General features: G+C 40.9%; 1 protein-coding gene across 1 annotated transcript in view; it reads right to left on the reverse strand.

The window, feature by feature from the left end:
* The window catches only part of nlgn2b (neuroligin 2b), a 117,475-nt gene that overhangs the window by 4,380 nt on the left and 92,781 nt on the right, over window positions 1–20,314 (reverse strand). The window contains exons 5-8 of the mRNA XM_073829118.1: window positions 10,491–10,676; window positions 2,820–3,085; window positions 2,554–2,707; window positions 1,692–2,058 (exon numbers count right to left, since the gene is read on the reverse strand). Of these exons, the coding sequence (XP_073685219.1) occupies window positions 1,692–2,058; window positions 2,554–2,707; window positions 2,820–3,085; window positions 10,491–10,676 (973 nt within the window). The remainder of the gene's footprint in view (window positions 1–1,691; window positions 2,059–2,553; window positions 2,708–2,819; window positions 3,086–10,490; window positions 10,677–20,314) is intronic.

Consider the following 20,314-nt stretch of genomic DNA (forward strand, 5'->3'; position numbering starts at 1 on the left):
GGGGTATTGCCGCTGCTGTCACCAATACCTTGCTAGGTGGGTGCCAACTCCACCCACCTCCCGCCTAATTGGCCATTTTCAATTATCCGGGAGTGACGCGTGATGACGCGATTCCAAGATGGCGACGGCCGAATCCCGCCCACTATAAGCTTCAAAATCGCTTATCAGAAACCTACGGGTGACGTCACGGACACTACGTCCATTTTTTTTTACAGTCTATGGTTTGTCCACTGACAAAGAAATGATCAGTCTATAATTTTAATGGTAGGTTTATTTGAACAGTGAGAGACAAAATAACAACAACAAAAAATCCAGAAAATGCATTTCAAAAAAAGTTTAATGAGTAAAATATGTATTTGACCCCTTCGCAAATCATGACTTAGCAAAACCCTTGGTGGCAATTACAGAGGTCAGACGTTTCTTGTAGTTGACCACCAGGTTTGCACACATCTCAGGAGGGATTGTCCCACTCCTCTTTGCAGATCCTCTTTAAGTCATTAAGGTTTCGAGGCTGACGTTAGGGCAACTTCAGCTCTCTCCACAAATTTTCTATGGGATTAAGGTCTGGAGACTGGCTAGGCCACTCCAGGACCCTAATGTGCTTCTTCTTGAGCCACTCCTTTGTTGCCTTGGCCATGTTTTTTGGGCTACAGTCATGCTGGAATACCCATCTCAATGCCCTGGCTAAGGGAAGGAGGTTCTCACCCAAGATCTGAAGGTATGGCTCTTTCCATCGTCCCTTTGATGCGGTGCAGTTGTCCTGTCCCCTTAGCAGAAAAACACTTCCAAATCATAATGCTTCCACCACCATGTTTGCATGTGGGGATGGTATTTTTGAGGTCATAGGCAGCATTCCTCCTCCTCCAAACACGGCGAGTTGAGTTGATGCCAAAGAGCTTGATTTTGGTCTCATCTGACCACAAAACTTTCACCCAGTTCTCCTCTGAATCATTCAGATGTTCACTGGAAAACTTCAGACGGGCCTGTACATGTGCTTTCTTGAGCAGGGGGACCTTGCGGGCGCTGCAGGATTTTAGTCCTTCACGGCGTAGTGTGTTACCAATTGTTTTCTCGGTGACTATGGTCCCAGCTGCCTTGTAGTGTAGTTCTGGGCTGATTCCTCATTGTTCTCATGATCAGTGAAACTACACTAGGCGAGGTCTTGCATGGAGCCCCAGACCGAGGGAGATTGACCGTTATTTTGTGTTTCTTCTATTTACGAAAAATTACACTAACTGTTGTCACCTTCTCACCAAGCTGCTTGGCGATGGTCTTGTAGCCCATTTCAGCCTTGTGTAGGTCTACAATCTTGTCCCTGACATCCTTGGACAGCTCTTTGGTCTTGGTCATAGTGGAGAGTTTGGAACCTGATTGATTGATTGATTGCTTCTGTGGACATGTGTCTTTTATACAGGTAACACACTGAGATTAGGAGTACTCCATTTAAGAGAGTGCTCCTAATCTCAGCTCGGTTCCTGTATTAAAGACACCTGGGAGCCAGAAATCTTGCTGATTGATAGGGGATCAGATTTCACTCATTAAAATGCAAATGTTTCTCACTGTTAAAATAAACCTTCCATTAAAATTTCTTCATCAGTGGGCAAACATACAAAATCAGCAAGGGATCAAATCATTTTTCCCATCACTGTAGTCTCACTAGGTGAACAAATTGAGACAGATCAAACTCTCACCCCGTCTTGGCGAAGTTGGTCCAGTATGTCATCACCACAGCACTGAGCATGACATCGTTCTTGGAAAAGTTGCACGGAAATAGATCTGTGGCGCCCACCATGGGAACACCGAACACATACGGGATCTCGTCGCCATGTGCCGCGTCTGCCCACTCGGGTCGTGCCTCCGTCTGGCAGTGGTGGTGGAAGGTATAAAAATAAACAGGGGACTGAAACTCGGCATGCAGCTTAGCTGTGGCTACTGCTGGCGCCACCCACTGGTGATCGGTAAAAAGTGCAAGTAGAGTTTTACGCCGCATGTCACCGTTGTCACGGTCAGCCCAATCTGTGTACATGAACTTTATAGTCTCCCGCAGTATGTCTTTACCTAGAAAGGGACAGAGAAAGACCAAGAGAGAAAAAGATGGATGTTGGATGTTGAAAGACAGAGTTGGTTGTCACACAAAGCAGGGCACCTTGACCTAATATAGGAGACATTAAGACAGAAACACCCAAGGTGGGGGGTAAAATTAGACTGATTACCTTGAACAACCGCTAAAAGAATGTGTAGATGTGTATGTCAGTGTTGCCTACAGAAATCTGTGGGGCTGTCCTGAATGGCACACTTAATGTGCATGTAATAGCTTTTTCAATGCACACTTATGCACATATTTCATTGATCTTTGAATCGCAAAGCAAATCTCTATTCAGTGCCTGATTAGAAAACCTTCAAAATCGTTTACATTGTGCTGAATATGTAAATATGACAAGTGATGTATTTTAAATCACTGCATGCATACAACTCAGTATAATTTCCTTTGACGTTTTCCTGTGGCAGTGCAAACATGTGCGAGTATTGTATTGGTGTATCAGTAAAACTCACCATCTGGGTATCCGTAGAGGTTGTCCACAAAATTTGATATAGTGTAGTCGAAGGAAGCAGCTGAAATACCATCCTCACCCTCACTGTCATCCACAAATTTCAACCCTTCACCCTGGTTCACCCCCAACAGGATGTCGTAGTTCAGGAACTCCCCCTGAGGACAATACACAAATGTCACCCATTGTACTCACTTTCGCTAATTAACTGTCATGATTAGATTCTCAAGCACTCTAAACTCTGGGACTCTGCAGTGTGTAAAATCACACCTGCTGCATGAGGATCTCAGGGTCATCGGGTACCACATCTCCATCCACCACCGGTCCGAACGCAATGTGGTAGCGGGCAGGTTGGATATCCTGATCCACCAGCTCCCTGAAGCTCTTCCTTCGCAGACAGTCCATCAGATCTGCCGTGTCGCTGTAGCTGCAGCCCACCTTCTTGGCAAGGATCTTGGTGTACATCAGGGGCCGGTAGTTCACTGACCAGCTGGATATAGCGGAGCCGCTCTGAGCAATGGCCCTCTGGAACAAACCTGAAACCAGGGCCAGTTACAAGACAATGACTAAGAAAAGTCAAAGAGCAGGCTATAATGTGAGTGAGTCAACATGGTCAGAGTGTGACCCATGACCATGAGCAAGATAAAGCCACTGAATATCTTGTATCATCACAAAAGGAAGGCAAGTGGAACTCATTTTCATCACAATAAATGCTTTCCAGTCTGGTTACTGAACTTTAGAACAGAATATTGACTTTTTTAAATTAATAGTTTACCAAAAAATGAAAATTCTGTCATTGACTACTCACCCTCATGCTGTTCCAAACCTGTAAGACCTTCGTTCATCTTCAGAACACAAACTAAAATATTTTTGATGAAATCTGAGAGCTTTTTGACCCTGCATAGACAGCAATGGAACTACCACATTCAAGGCCTAGAAACGTAGCAAGGACATTGTTGAAATAGTCTATGTGCCATCAGTGTTCAATCTTAATACATTTTGTGCACAAAACAAACAAAAATAACTTTATTCAACAATTTGTAATTCTTCTGCTGTCTATGCAGGGTCAGAATGCTCTTGGATTTAATCAAAAATACTTTAATTTGTGTTCCAAAGATGAACAAAGGTCTCATGGGTTTGGAACAACATGAGGTGGAGTAATAATGACAGAATTTTCATTTTTTGGTGAACTATCCTTTCAGAAGATCTGAACTGAATCTTAATTTCGGAACAGAACAGAAAAGAAGTTTAGAAAATAACAGAACAGATACAGAAAATGGAATCCTACAGAATAAAAAGATCAGAAAAGAATAGACTCTTGATTTCAGAAAAGAACACAACCAAATTTTAACTTCAGATAAGAAGGGAACTGAATCTTGGTTTCTGAAGACAAACACCAAAATAATTGTTCAGCTGTACAATTGTTTGCATTTGGTAAACATTTTATCAGTTCATGCATTCCCTGGGTATCGAACCCATGACATTGGTATTACTAGTACAATTCTCTACTGTCTGAGCTACAGGAATGCCAAAACTCAGAAACGCCAGAATGCAAGACTATGACTGGCCTTGCATGCTGGCTAGAAAAGAGAGGTGAGGTGCAATTTGTATTTTATTTTTAAAAAATATTCAGTTAAAGAGCAGGTTATATGTTTTTTTTTTTATATATTTTTTGCAGCTTTTAATGTAGCTATCCTTCAATGTAAACAGTCTGCAAAGTTGTTATTTAAAAAAGTGCATTATACATAAAGACATTGTCTCTCAAAAGAAAGAGTCGACTCAGAATCGCCTTAACAAGTCGTCATATTTTCGAATCTTCTGCCTGTTACCGATCGACGTCACTGGGTAACACATTAGCAAAATCCCTGCCTGCCCGTGAAATACGAACACTCTGACCTGCCCACAAACACTTCAGCTAGTCAGTTTGTTTACATCATGTGGAAAAGACACTGTGTTCTGCGCTGTGAAAGCAAGTTTGTTTTGTTTTCATTGCTGAAAGATGATGATTTTGATTTTTCCATGATACCACAGCAATACAGTTCAAACCTTTTGTTGTGTGCTTGTCATTTTACAGAGAACTGCTTCTCTAATCTTGACTTTTATCTTCTTTGGCTTCTAATCTTCTTTATTTGGACTAACAAGTGTCTCCGAACCAAAACTTGTAAGTACAATTAAAACGTAATTTTAATGTGTGTGTAATGTGTAACTTATTTTGGTTACAGACTGTGTTGTTTCATCAGTCATGTTAGCACTCGTATACGTATAAACCATTATTGTTTTGTTGTGTGTTTACAGTTTAGCAGCTAAACTTTAGCTGTGAGCATGATTTGCTTACATAAGTGTTAAACAAAATGTTTTTATGTCATTATTATTTTAACGGATTGGAGCACTATATTATTATTATTTTTTTTATGTGAATCAGGGTTGCCAGGTTTTCACAATAAAACCTGCCTAATTGCTACTCAAAACTAGCCCAATTGCATTTCGAGGGGGGTCCCCCATTAAAAACCACGTTCCAGGCTGTGAAATACACACTTTTTGTCAGAGTAAATTCACATTCCAGGGGTTACGTATGACTTTATTGGGGTCACTTCAACCCGTGGACATCAAAACAACCGTGGACTTGGCAACACAGATGGTAGTTCCCTCGTACTTGCTCATGTACTTCTCACTGTGCCAATCACGACAGGCTTGGCCAGCTGACCAATCAGAGCCGAGTAAGCTTATGAAAGGGAGGGGTTTACAGACATTAGACTCAAAGCTGCTTCAAATAAACCGTTTCAAAATCATTGACAAATGACTCCATGTATAAATGTATATTTTGAGAAAATAACAATGTTTTCAGACCTTAGACAGTGAATTTGGATTTAGTCATAGCCTTTGACAAAAATGCCATTTAGTTTTAGTCATATTTTAGTCATCTTAATGTGTTTTAGTTTTAGTCGATTAAATCTGCAGTAGATTTTTTTGGCTAAAATCTAAAAAGTTTAGTTACTGTTACGGAGTGCCCGGCAGCCCCACTAGAGGGCACTCCAATATGAACTCTTCATGTTATGTGTTGTCTCAACCAACCATGTTATGTGTCTGTTCCCCATTGGTTGTTTCTGTCATGTGACCCCTAGTGTTTTGTATAAAGGCCTCTCCTCCCCCTCCATGTGTACTGATCGTTGTTTAGTGTTAGCCTAGCGTTTATCTTGTTCCTTGTTTCCTTATTTACTAGCCTTGTCACAGTTCTGCTTAGTTTCATAGTCATAGTTTTTCCCAGTTTAGTGTCATTTACCCCTTTGGACTGCTCATTTGGATTTTGACCATTTCACCTTGTTATTTCGGATTACTCTTACGGATTACCTTCGATGCTACTGTTTGCTGTTCCTGACCCTGTTTGACCACGTCTATTCAATAAAAGCTTGCATTGGGATCCACCTCTCACTGCCTCCGTAACAGAATGATCAGTCAACCCGGATCCAGCGGCTTTATCCCACCACCAGCACAAACATGGACCCAGTCATCAGCTTCGCCCTCAAATCTCAAGGTAATCGGCCCCTCGAGGACCACATTCAAGATTTTCTGGACATTATTCAATACTCCACTTTCCCCGACTGTGCACTCATGGACTTATTTTCACATGGACTAAATGAACCGCTACGAACCATGCTCACAGTCAGTGGTCCTCGAGGGTCACTTAGTGAATTTTTGGACTTTGCTTTGTTGGTCACTGGCTCCTCATTCACTGTGGGAACTGTTGAGGAGTCAGATGACAAAACTCACATCACAGCTCATGATCACAAGCCTCACGTGATGTCTGCTAGCCCTGAGCCACAGCACAAGATGTCTGCTAGCCCTGAGCCACAGCATAAGATGTCTGCCAGCCCAGAGCCCCTTCACAAGATGGCTGCCATCCCAAAGCCTGTTCACAGGATGGCCGCCCTTCCTGAGCCTGTTCACAAGATGGTCGCCCTTCCTGAGCCTGTTCACAAGATGGCCGCCCTTCCAGACCCTGCTCACAAGATGGCCGCCCTTCCAGACCCTGCTCACAAGATGGCCGCCACGCCAGAGCCTGTCGCCAAGATGGCCGCCACGCCAGAGCCTATCACCAAGATGGCCACCACGTCAGCCAAGCCAGCACCTGCTAACGCCACGTCAGCCAAGCCAGCGCCTGCCAAAGCCACGTCAGCCAAGCCAGCGCCTGCTAACGCCACGTCAGCCAAGCCAGCACCTGCTAACGCTACGTCAGCCAAGCCAGCATCTGGTAACGCCACGTCAGCCAAGCCAGCGCCTGCTAACACCACGTCAGCCAAGCCAGCACCTGCTAACGCTACGTCAGCCAAGCCAGCATCTGGTAACGCCACGTCAGCCAAGCCAGCGCCTGCTAACACCACGTCAGCCAAGCCAGCACCTGCTAACGCTACGTCAGCCAAGCCAGCGTCTAGTAACGCCACGTCAGCCAAGCCAGCGCCTGCTAATGTCACGTTTGCCAAGCCAGCGCTCGCTAGCATCACATCAGCCAAGCCACAGCCTGTTCACGTCATGTCTGCTGTTCCTGTACAGTCAAGTCACGTCACAGCTACTGTTCCTATAAAGTCAAGTCACATCACTGCTGCTGTTCCTGCACAGTCAAGTCCCGTCACAGCTGCTGTTCCCGCAAGGTCAAGTCACTTCACAGCTACTGTTCCTGTTAAGTCAAGACACGTCACAGCTTCTGTTCCTGTCAAGCCAAGTCATGTTGCAGCTGAGGTTCATGTGAAGGGTCAAGTCACAGTTGTTCCTTCAGAGACGCGTCAAGACACAGCAACACTTCCTGAACCAAGTCAAATCACAGCTGCACATCCTGAGTCAAGCAAGGATACAGTTTCACATCCTGAGTCAAGTTCAGACAGAACAGCACTTCCTGAGCCAAGACCAGTCACGGTTTCACACCCCAAGTCACCTCAAGATACTACAGCACCTCCTGAATCACATCAAGTAGTAGCTGTTCCAGTCAAGCCAAATCAAGTCACAACCGTTCCAGCTAAGCCAAGTCAAGTCACAGCTGTTCCGCTAAAGCCAAGTCAAGTCACAGCTGTTCCACTAAAACCAAGTCAAGTCACAGTTGCTCCTTCAAGGTCAAGCAAAGTCGCACGCTCGCCCGAGCATCAAGAGCCAAGTCACGCCTCATCTGATCTACGAAAGCCTTGGCATGTCTTCATTTCCTGTATAATGGACCCTCCTTTAATGTCAGTGCGGGCTGCAGGCATACCCGCAGAACCGACGCCCTCAAGCCACGCAGAGCCTACGCTTCCAAGCCTTACCCCCTCAAGCCCGATGTGCGTCCCGTTAACCACCGCACTGCCCACGATGGCCATCGCCATTTTGAGTGTGTGGGCTGCACACTGTGCTCCAGAAGCCTCGCCAGTCAAAGAGTCCGCTGCGCCAATGCCTCTTTTCGAGGCGGCGTTCATGGTGGAATTCCTTGCTCTGCCTGCACCGCCAAGGACATCTGCTCTGCCTGCACCGCCAAGGCTCCCTGTCGTCCCTGTCACGGCTATGGAGGCAGTTCCTGAAGTTCCTGTCGTCCCTGTCACGGCTATGGAGGCCGTTTTTGAAGTCCCTGTCTGCCCTCTCACGGCTATGGAGGCCGTTCCTGAAGTCCCTGTCTGCCCTGTTACGGCTATGGCTATGGCTTGGTTCTGTCGTCTGCTCCGCCGTGGGTACTCTCGCTCCCACATGTCCCACTGTGGGGGGCCTCAGCTCCCCCTGATCTGCCGGTCCTGCCTCAGTCCCTAGGTCCTCCACCGCCACATGGACCTGACCCTCAACCAACCATGTTATGTGTCTGTTCCCCATTGGTTGTTTCTGTCATGTGACCCCTAGTGTTTTGTATAAAGGCCTCTCCTCCCCCTCCATGTGTACTGATCGTTGTTTAGTGTTAGGCTAGCGTTTATCTTGTTCCTTGTTTCCTTATTTCCTAGCTTTGTCACAGTTCTTCTTAGTTTCATAGTCATAGTTTTCCCAGTTTAGTGTCATTTACCCCTTCGGACTGCTCATTTGGATTTTGACCATTTCGCCTTGTTATTTCAGATTACTCTTACGGATTACCTTCGATGCTACTGTTTGCTGTTCCTGACCCTACCTGTTTGACCACGTCTATTCAATAAAAGCTTGCATTTGGATCCACCTCTCACTGCCTCCGTAACAGTTACAGCATTTATTAAGCATTTCTCTAAAATGACCAAACTCATTGTATAGGTTTGATATTAAGGTTTTATTATGATAGACTTAACTGCTGTGACATGCATCATTCAACTCGACCAGTTAGCTTGTCAACGTATCACTATGCCTTTAGGTTCACTGTCAAAAATGCCAGAATGCTAAGCGGACCAGGACTAAATTTATAATTTTTCTTTCTGGTTTCCAAATTAACCAAAGCAACCGAACTACAAATGTGAACACACCCTCAGACTTTTAGACTTACTGTAAATAAAACTCTGCTAAACATCTGCATTTAAAGGTGCCATAGAATGCATTGATACAATATTTTAAATTGTTCTCTGATATCTACATAGGAGGTATATGGCATCGGAAAAGGCAAAAATTCTCCGGAAACGGTTTTACAGGTCCATTTCAATGGTCTGTTTTTGCCTTATTTGGAAGGTTCATGAAAAATAATGATGGGCTCTGCTCTGATTGGCTGAAATTGCTCATTTCAGTAGCTCGCACATGGAGGAAAATATATATTTAATCATGGAGCCCGAGCTGCTATTAATACGCGGGTCATTGAAACTGCCGTTTTTAATGCACAATCATTTTACTTTCACTTTTGAGATTTGCAATTGCACGTGCTCTGTGTAACTTTATACTACAGCGGCAGTACTTACCACATATTTTACAAGTTTAGATGCTTGTTAGTGATGCTCAGGATCTGTAAATCATTCGCCATCGTCCATGCAGTCAGGTAAATACAGTTTTCCATTCTATGGCACCTTTGAAGTTCTGAAACTATTTTAATGATCAGAGAAACAGGTTGCTATGCTAACATAATGGAAGTTTGAAAGTAGAAAGTAGAAAGGTAATGTTAGTCTTAACAAGGCATAACCAATAACAGCATGAACCAACAGTCAGGGGCTCTTTTTTATATGTGTTGTAAATAGGGCAGGTAGCAACTCAGATTCATTACTTGAGTGAAAGTGACAAAGTGAGCCCAGCAGTGGTCGAAAAGGCTCTGAATAAGCGTGAGGAAACCATCTTGGCTTTCAGAACCCTGCTGCACCGTTATGTAAAGTGTCCCACGGTTTTCATCTGCAGATTCTGCTATTAATTATTAAAATGTTTCCCCCACCCCACAGTCACACACACACACACACACACACACACACACACACACACACACACACACACACACACACACACACACACACACACACACACACACACACACACACACTATACACTATTACAAGACCCCCCAGCTCCAGTTCCCTATGAAATCAATTAAGAATCAGCTCATCTGCAGTCCAACACTTCTGCATCACACTCACACACACATAGTTGTACATGCGGCTCATTATGAATTTGTCTCACATCCCTCCATTTTTATCACACAGCACTCATTATAAACTGGCATCAAATGCAGACGCACGTGTGATCTCGAGATAGCGGTGTAAATCAGTCTCGCACACACACAAACTCACACACACACTGCAAGGCATTGCCAAAAATCAGTCTCACTCTCACACAGCCGCACAGTATATTGGTATTAAAAAAAAAACACAGAACAGTATATTTTAAAAAATTATACCACAAATAGGGTTTTAGACCTAACAATTCAAAATATCCAAAAATAAAAGTCTTCCAAAAAATAAGCATCTAAAATAGGTTAATAATGAATAAATTTTCATTTTTGGTGACCTTCTTTTAAGTGATGGACTAATTGTAATTGATGATCAAGGAAATAGTGTTTCAAACCTTCAGAATGATGGGACAGAATGAGAAGATTGACGCATGAGGCTCCAGCCCCAGAGCCAAAAATGGTGATCCTCTCTGGGTCTCCACCAAAGTGTCCGATGTTCTCGTTGAGCCATCGCAGAGCCTGAATCTGGTCCAGTAGCCCATAATTCCCCTTCGCAGACTGATCTCCAGTGCTTAGAAAACCTACGGAGAGCAAGAGAGTTAGACTAGAGATAAGATAACAAACAATGTAGACCAAAGGTATAAAAGACCATGATCAATACATGTTGACCAAGATCAAGCACTCTGAGGCCAAGAAGAGCAAAGTACATTGCTAAACTGAACGAAGGAATTAGGCGAGAGAACTAAAGTGTTAATTAGTCACATTGATTTGGAATTTCCTGTTACCATTTAAAAAGATTCCTATTCATTTTTTTTTACAACAGACTTGAACTGGCCTAACATAGGCTGTGTTTGGTATAGCACACTAATATGACTTATACTACAGTCGTGGCCAAAAGTTTTGAGAATGACACAAATATTAGTTTTCACAAAGTTTGCTGCTAAACTGCTTTTAGATCTTTGTTTCAGTTGTTTCTGTGATGTACTGAAATATAATTACAAGCACTTCATACGTTTCAAAGGCTTTTATTGACAATTACATGACATTTATGCAAAGAGTCAGTATTTGCAGTGTTGGCCCTTCTTTTTCAGGACCTCTGCAATTCGACTGGGCATGCTCTCAAGCAACTTCTGGGCCAAATCCTGACTGATAGCAACCCATTCTTTCATAATCACTTCTTGGAGTTTGTCAGAATTAGTGGGTTTTTGTTTGTCCACCCGCCTCTTGAGGATTGTCCACAAGTTCTCATTGGGATTAAGATCTGGGGAGTTTCCAGGCCATGGACCCAAAATTTCAACGTTTTGTTTCACTGCTTCATAAATCTATCACTCAAAAACATGTTTACTCTCATAAGATTGAAGTAAGAATATATGTAAAATTGATCATGTCCATCATCTTACAGGAATGGTGACTGAACAAATGAACAAACAAATCAAACTGATTCAAAAGATTCAAATAATTTCATTGCTATACACACTTTAAAAAGTTCTTCACAGCGATGCCATGGTTTTGGTTCCACAAAGAACAATTAAATCAAATGTTCTTTAAGGAACCATCTCTTTCTTAACCTTTTATAATCTGAAGAACCTTCTTTCGCCACAAAGAAACTTTTGTGAAACAGAAATTTTCTTTAGATGTTAAAGGCTCTTTATGGAACCATTCAGACAAAAAAGGTTCTTCAATGGCATTGTTAAGCACCTTTATTTTTAAGAGTGTAGTTCATAAATTCTTTTAAAATTGCTCAAAATATACAGTATGTCTTCAATTACTGTACTATAAAAGCTTTAGCAGAACATGTTTAAATGACACTAGTTTGTACTCATAAGACTGGAGTAAAACTGTAAATTTGAGCATATTTATTAAACATAAAAATCTAAGCCATTATGCATTGTATACTGCACATTGGACATGAAGCAGTACATTCGTTTTTGTAAATAATTGTTAAATTTGAATATAACACTCAATTTATATTTACACTCAATATTTAAATCACTTTTTTCCCTCTTAAAATTTAGCATGTTAATTAATGCATAATGAAAAAATAGTAGATTTTATACACTGTGTACACATTAGACATTAAGCAGTACATTAATATTTTTGAATCTTTTAGGTGAATCATTCATTGACTGAATCCTTTGGTCTCAATGAACTCAATGACTCTGAGTCACTCACCAGTGTTGGAACGATGACTGAACAAATGAACAAACAAATCAGAACCGATTCAAAAGATTCATAAATCTATATTCAAGATTCAAGAGTTCATAAATCTATCACTTGAAAACATGTTCTTCAGTTACAGTGCTATAAAAGTTTAGCAGAACAATATTTGGAAGTCAGTCTTTAAAACACCCTTTTTTTCTTATAAATTGATGTTTATCAGCCTACAGGAATAGTGAATAAACAAATGAACTAACAAAACAAAATGATTCAGAAGATTCAAATCATTCCATCGCTAGTTTATAAATCTATTTATAATCGCTCAAAAACATATGTTTCTTCAGTTACAGTAGCTTTGGCAGAACATATTTCCATCTGCAACGCTCAGAACTGTGAACCTCAGGGGTGCCGGGGTGGGTTTGATGCATTAACTGTTATCACTGCTGGTGAGAGGAGCTTTATTATCATCTTGTCAAGCCCATCTTCATGACGAGTCTAGCCGATTAGCCAGTTTAGACATTTGGACCGATGTTCTCTGTGCAGAAAAAGCTTAAGTGCCCACATTCACATACATACTTCAAAACAGGAAGCCCATATACCATTACGGACATCTACAAATAATGCATGCTACCTCTCATTAAAATGGGGCGTGTGAGACTCTGGAGTCACAGTGTAAATGAGAACTAAAGAGCTTACGTAAGACCGTCTATTTTACTATTCTAACTGAACTGGTGATGCACTGAAAACATGAAAACGTGGCGAGAAAAAGGGGAATTTCAAACATATTTCACATGTCTAAGAAACCACTCTTCAGACTGTGAAAGATAGGCTTCTTCTGGAATATTAAAAGAAATGGGGAAAAGACATAAGAGCGGAAAAAAAGATAAAAATAGACCCGTACTTAAAAGCTACGTGCCCTCAGACCCAATATAAGAGTCAGTGAGTGTGACTGTGTGCGTGTGTGTGTGTGTGTGTGTGTGTGTTTTAGAGACAGAGAGCATGTCAAAGAAACTAAGAAGGATGAGTAGGGAAAAAGACAAACTGCCATGTTGTTTTCAGGAGTCAGGCCTGTGAGGAAGACGACAAGCGACAACATACGGCACATCATATTACAAACAACACACAATAGCAAAACAGATCACACGCTCGGCACCTCTACATATAAAAGGCTCTCCTAGTGTTGTAGACGGAGGGATACACAGAAATAGAGCTCTTTGAAAATGTTTGTTACAGATGTTAAAAAAAGCGTTTGACGTCTGAAACTCCCACAGGCCGATAATGACTTTGTTTTAAAGGATACTGCTGCATCTGCTAAATTCATTTACATGCTGTGCAAAACAGTAGCGTGTATTCACGACCGACGGCATCATTATCCTAAACCATGCAATCATTTCCATGATAAAACAAAACATTAGCAGTGATTAGCTTCAATATATTTTAAATAAATATAGCTTATATTTTTGCATCTTTCCTTGAAATATCACTTAAACTTTCAATCAAAGGTCTTCAGTTTCATATGATCCTTCAGAAATTAAAAACAGTTGTGCAATTTATGTGAATCTGGTCTTAAGTAGCACAGGTATATTTGTAGCAATAGCCAAAACTACAATGTATGGGTCAAAATTAAATTTTCGTTTATGCCAAAAATCATTAGGATATTACGCAAAGATCATGTTCCATGAAGATATTTTGTAAATTTCCTATTGTAAATATATCAAAACTTAATTTTTGATTAGTAATGTAATATGCATTGCTAAGAACTACATTTAGAAAACTGTAAAGGCGATTTTCTCAATATTTAGATTTTTTGACACCCTCAGATTACAGATTTTCAAATAGTTGTATCTCTGCCTAATTTTGTCCTATCCTAACAAACCATATATCAGTGGAAAGTTTCAAATAATTAACCCTTTATGACTGGTTTTGTGGTGCAGGGTCACATATATATTTTAAAATTAATCACAATTAATGACGATTAATCACAATTAATCACGATTAATCATGTTTAATCACGATTAATCACGTTTAATCCCGCTCGACATTAAAGTTAACAGTAAAGTTTTGAAATATACTTTTATATTGCAATATTTAACATTCAATCTTCAAATTAATGTAGATACAACTTAAAGACAGTGTATTTTTTATTATTTGTTAAATATTTTTTATGATTGAAGGTATCACTGATACCAATATTACTGATGGAATATTTACCCACTAACAATTTTAACATTTATTAGACTTTAAAAAATAACAATTTCTAATTTAAGTGAGTTTAGAACAATTTACACATAAACTCATTGTTTACCTGAGCAAGTGGAACATATACAGAGGTCGAATAAAGTTACCAAACACTAAATAGTAATTAAACACAGATGAATCATTAAAGGAACACTCCACTTTTTTTTGGAAATAGGCTCATTCTCCAACTCCCCCCGAGTTAATAAGTTGAGTTTTACCGTTTTCAAATCCATTCAGCCGTTCTCCTGTTCTGGCGATATCACTTTTAGCATAGCTTAGCATAGATCATTGAATCCTATGAGACCAGTAGCGTCGCATTCAAAAATGACCAACGAGTTTCAATATTTTTCCAATTTAAAACTTGACTCTTCTGTAGTTATATTGTGTACTAATAGCGGCGGAAAATGTACAGCTGCGATTTTTTAGGCCAATAAGATTAGGAACTACACTTCCATTCCGGCGTAATAGTCAAGGAAGTTTGCTGCCGTAATATGGCCGAAGCAGGTGGAGTAATATCTTGCAGCGCCTGAAATTAGTTTCCAGCTAGGTTAGCATTTGCACATGTGCTGCGTGATATTACTGCGCCTGCTTCGGCCATATTACGGCAGCAAACTTCCTTGACTATTACGCCGGAATGGAAGTGTAGTTTTATCTAGCCAACCGATCGTTCGTCTTGTCTAGCTCTGCATGAACTCTGTGTATTCCGGTTCATGACAGTTAGGGTAGGTCAAAAAATTCCCATCTCATTTTCTTCTCCAAATTCAAAATCATTCTACATTGCTGTTTTACCTTTGTTTGATCTTCTTTGCATGTTCACTTGGTAAAGTCTGGGTCAGTACTTCTGCAACGATGTAGGATGATTTTAAAGTTGGAGGAGAAAATGAGATGTTTTTCGACATAACCTAACTGTCATAAACCAAACCATTTCTTTTAGAAAATAACCAATCGTTTTGCTAGATAAGACCCTTCTTTCTCGGCTGGGATCATTAAAAGCCTTTTGAATCTGCATTTAAACTGCATTTTGAAAGTTCAAACTTGGGGGCACCATAGAAGTCCACTATATGGAGAGAAATCCTAAAATGTTTTCCTCAAAAAACATAATTTCTTTACGACTGAAGAAAGAAAGACACAAACATCTTAGACGACAAGGGGGTGAGTGAATCATCTGTAAATTTTTGTTCTGGAAGTGAACTTCTTTAAGTTGCATTGTTAAACATCAAATACGTTTCTGTTTTATTGCCACATTAAGAAATGTGAGATTCAGAGATACAGGTGATTTTTGTCGGTCATACTCACCAACAAAAAAAAACAATCTGGGGGAAAAATAATTTGGGCCACACTAAACTGTGGTGTGAACATAGCCACATTGTTTAAATGACATTAATAGGGCAGGTAACTGAATGTGTGCTAACTCACATCGTAAGCGCAGGCCTCACGAGTCAAGGACAACCCGTAGAAAACGAGGCAAATTACGTATTCATCAAACTGCTGGATCAGGCCACCACAGGCGAGTCCCTAAAGATGAGTGAAGTCACAGAGTGCATTACAAATACAACTGTAGTGCAAATTAGTGGGGGAAGTGTGGACGTGAGGTCTTTTTATAATAGTTTCATATTAGGTGAGTGTGAATCCTAGAGGTGGTGAGTCTGTGTCTATGTTTTGAGTATGCATACTGTGCGCAGCATGCACATTTTTGTTGGAACGGGATACCCAGCTGACCTACTACTGTATCCCACAATGCAACCTGCTCAACTTAACCTTCCATTTCTGCTCTGACAAATTATTTATTATTTTAACATCTCTGCTCAAATGTTGCCAGCAACTGAATTGCCGTCATATGCAGTGTTGATTTATGCCAGATGCACTGTGGGATCCATGCAGTTGCATACTGCACATTATGGCAAATGCAGAAGGTCATTCGGGTTTTCCATGAATACAGAAAACTGGCATACCCTGCACAATATACACTGTATATACTGCAGAAATAGGTGGTACGCTGGCTATGTGTCGAGACTCCATTTGAATGTGTCGAAACCGATTGTTCAGAGGCAAGGATGTAAACATTTGTGCACCTGGATGAGTGGGAACCCCTAGTGTGGTCTGTCGGATGACTGGGAGTCTGTGTGTGCAGCACAGCCATTGGATAAAAGGCTGATTGATGGGAAAACAACGTTTCAGGAATTGGTTGCTGAGGGACTGTGGGTTTGACTGTCTTCATATTAACCTCCTTTCTGTGGAGCTGTTTGCTGTTGCCTGGCAACCAGCCACTTCTTCTTTCAGGAGGAATGTGTTTTGCGAGTGTGCAGACACAATGTTGAATGTTGCAAAAATGCAGTGATTATCCTAAACAGCGGGTTGCGTCCATATGTGTAACGGAATATCATATTACAATTTAGCAAAATGATCAGTCAAACGTCTAACCCTGTGCACCGCTCTGATTCTCTTGGTAAGTTTCACTGCGAGCTGAGTGCTGAGTTGAATCTCCTGCAGACTTTGGTGCTGAGAGCAGCAGTTTGGGGCAGGACTCATGAATATGCACCATTTCAGTGAACGACAGATCGGAGAGAGAGACAGAGAGAGAGAGAGAGAGAGAGTGTGTAGCATACCAGAAAAAGAGGGATGAGGAGGTGAGAGAGCGAAGCAGGGGAAAATAGATACAACTATCGAAAGAACAAATGAACAATACAATGATAGAACGATAGAAAGATAGAGTGATAGATGGATAGATAGATTTATTGATAGAAAGACAGAACAAACAATACATCAATAGAAAGAGAACGATAGAACAACAGATAGATAGATAGATAGATAGATAGATAGATAGATAGATAGATAGATAGATAGATAGATAGATAGATAGATAGATAGATAGATAGATAGATAGATAGATAGATAGATAGAATGAACAACAGAACGATAGAAGAAATGGCAGAACAAACTATACATCAACAGAAAGACAAACAATAGATAGAGATACAACTATCGAAAGAACGAATTAATGATAAAATGATAGAATGATAGAACAACAGAGTGACAGATAGATAAAAAGAACTATTGAACAATAGAACGATAGAAAGAACGAAAGAACGATAGATAGATAGATAGATAGATAGATGAATTACCAAATACCATAAATAATTATATTTTTTAATGTTTCTTCTTTTTAAGCAGTAGTCAGTGTCATTTCTCCACCACTAGCTGCCTTCTATCTGCAGGAAGGATTTGAACCTCAGAGCCCCATTTGTCCTTTCCATTTCTTACAGGAGTGTGTTTCTGTCACTGAATTATTAGTATCTAAAACAAGCATATTGGTTGGTGAAGTATAGTAAAATAGTTAATCAGCTGTGCTTCGCAGGGCTCTGCTGTTAGGCTGCATCAATAATCCCACAAACATAAAAACAATATTCTGCGTTCTGCACGACTGCACCTTACAACAGACTACAGACAACTAACTGCCTGTTTTACCAGTGGACGTACTGCTACTGAAGAAAGAATGAGGGGAAGAGAGGCCATTTGTACCTCAAACAGAGTTATGTGATTAGATAAAACTAATGAGTTTTAGCTCTTGATAATATTAGCCATTGGATTCCACCCTGTTCTCCTGACCACTGGAACATGACACGATTTAACAATTTTTCAAGGTGACAATTTCATATGAATTTGTACGAAAACAGGATTGTTAGAAAAAATAACAGGATGCTTCAATCCTAATGGAGTACAATACGAATCCACCCTAACGGTGGAGCTTTGTGCTTACTTTTTTTCTAAAATTCATACGTTATTGTACAAATTCTCCCTAGTGGTGGAGCTTTGTGGTTTTTTTTTTCTAAAAATCCCTTGTTTTCATACTAGTTCCCTCTAAGAGTGAAGCTCCGTGCTTAATTTTTTTTCTAACAACGCATTATCGTACAAATTCTCCCTAACAGTGGAGCTTTGTGCTTACTTTTTTCTAACAATAGTTTCGAATTCGTAACATAGTTTCGCCCTGTTCTACCTGGTTAAGTATGTTTTAGTGATGGGATGCTGGTTTTAGCTGGTTTATGTTGGTCCTTTGCTGGTTTATGCTGGTCCTTTGCTGGTTAATGCTGGTCTTTTGCTGGTTTATGCTGGTCCTTAGCAGGTCAAGGACCAGCATAAACCAGCAAAGAACCAGCATCAACCAGCAAAGGACCAGCATAAACCAGCTAAAACCAGCATCCCAGCACCAAAACACACCTAACCAGTATATGCTGGTTTTTCAACAGGGTGAAGCTTTGTGCTTACTTTTTTTCATAACCAATGTACATTTTTGTACAAATTCCTCCAACAGTGGATCTTAATGCTTACTTTTTTTAACAATTGTCAGTGGGTGGTAATAGATACGATTATAAAAATTCATATGCATTGGCCACCAATTTCTAAAATGTAAAATAGTTCTGAATTGCCTTGAGATTGTGTAAGAACTCCCGCCAAATACTGGGATCGATGACCGACTTCTTCTCTATAATCGTTTACTCAAAAATAGAAATAAACAAGTGAAGTTAATCATGCTAAATCTTGGCGCCGATCACCTGCAGCGGGTATAAAAATATGAAAATGTGTCCTCTTCATTCCGAGATCTGAGGTGTCATTTACATCTGCAAAAATCACCTTCTCCACTTCTCCAATACCAACACCACAAACATCTATTGTTTCCATTTGAATTTATAATTACGCGATTAGTGTCCACATCAAAAACTGAAAAGCGTGTTTCGAAAACACAAGTAGCTTAAAGCAAACATCCTCGAGAGGTGCGCGGCAGAACGTGAATCATAATTCAGGGATTCTGCGCTAGCTGGTGGTGAAAGCATAAAAACTGCTGAAGTAAAGATTCGTGTGGAATTAGAAACCTAATTAGGGTAATCTGTTTCTTCAAATAGGACATATTTGATGAAGGGCTGGTAGATGCCGAGAAAGAGAAAGTGAGCAAGGTGAGGGGGTAATGCGAACAGGGAAATGCAGGAAACACTTAGGCCCTGGTAAGAAAACAGCACTAACCCGGAAGGCCCATCGACAGCGCGTTCTTTCTTCCCCAGAGTTCATTAATTAGTTAATTAGTTAATTAGTCTGAGCAGATGGCTGTGGTACACAAATCAGCAGCTCCGAGGGCCAGCTGGGCAGAGGCAGAGATGGAAGGTGAGGGCGCCTCAGATCTGGAAAGAACTTGCACATTGGCAGAGTGCTAATGCTAACAGAGCTAGCCTGCTGCAGTACACAGCGCACATGTGTACTAGCACTCGCAGCTCACTCTGGCCTTCTGCCACCCCATCCTCAGAGTGTGTGTGAGGAATTTCAGATAGCGCACATGTGTATGAGCCTTCGGAAACACACAGGATCCTGAACATGCGGGTCAGAATCCAACAAACGCTATGTTTGTGTGTGTGCTGCATTAGCATTGGTTTGAATGAATTCTCTGCTTCACTGCAGATTTAAAAAGGCGCTTCTGAGGGTTATTTTTAGCATGCTCACATATCTCCCTTCTGTCTCTACTCTTTCACTCATTCTGTCTCTCTCTTCCTTTATCTGGCCCTTTTTCCTTTTATCTGTCTTTCGGTGAGTAAAGGTGCATATGAATATTGTGAAAACAGTTCTGATTAGTATCTGTGTGTATTGGAGATGAATAAAGGGTCCGGTTTTGTGCTAAACCTGCTTTTACGATGCGGAACACTGTTCTGTGTCTTTTTTTTCGCTTCCTTTGTGCATTTTTTTTCTCTTTTTGAAAATGCTTCATCCAATCCAATCATCCAATGGGGTTGGAATGGCAAGACATAAACGCGTAATCCTCTTCACCGCTATAGAAAAACCT

Source organism: Garra rufa, chromosome 23, assembly GCF_049309525.1.
Source record: "Garra rufa chromosome 23, GarRuf1.0, whole genome shotgun sequence".
Taxonomy (NCBI): domain Eukaryota; kingdom Metazoa; phylum Chordata; class Actinopteri; order Cypriniformes; family Cyprinidae; genus Garra; species Garra rufa.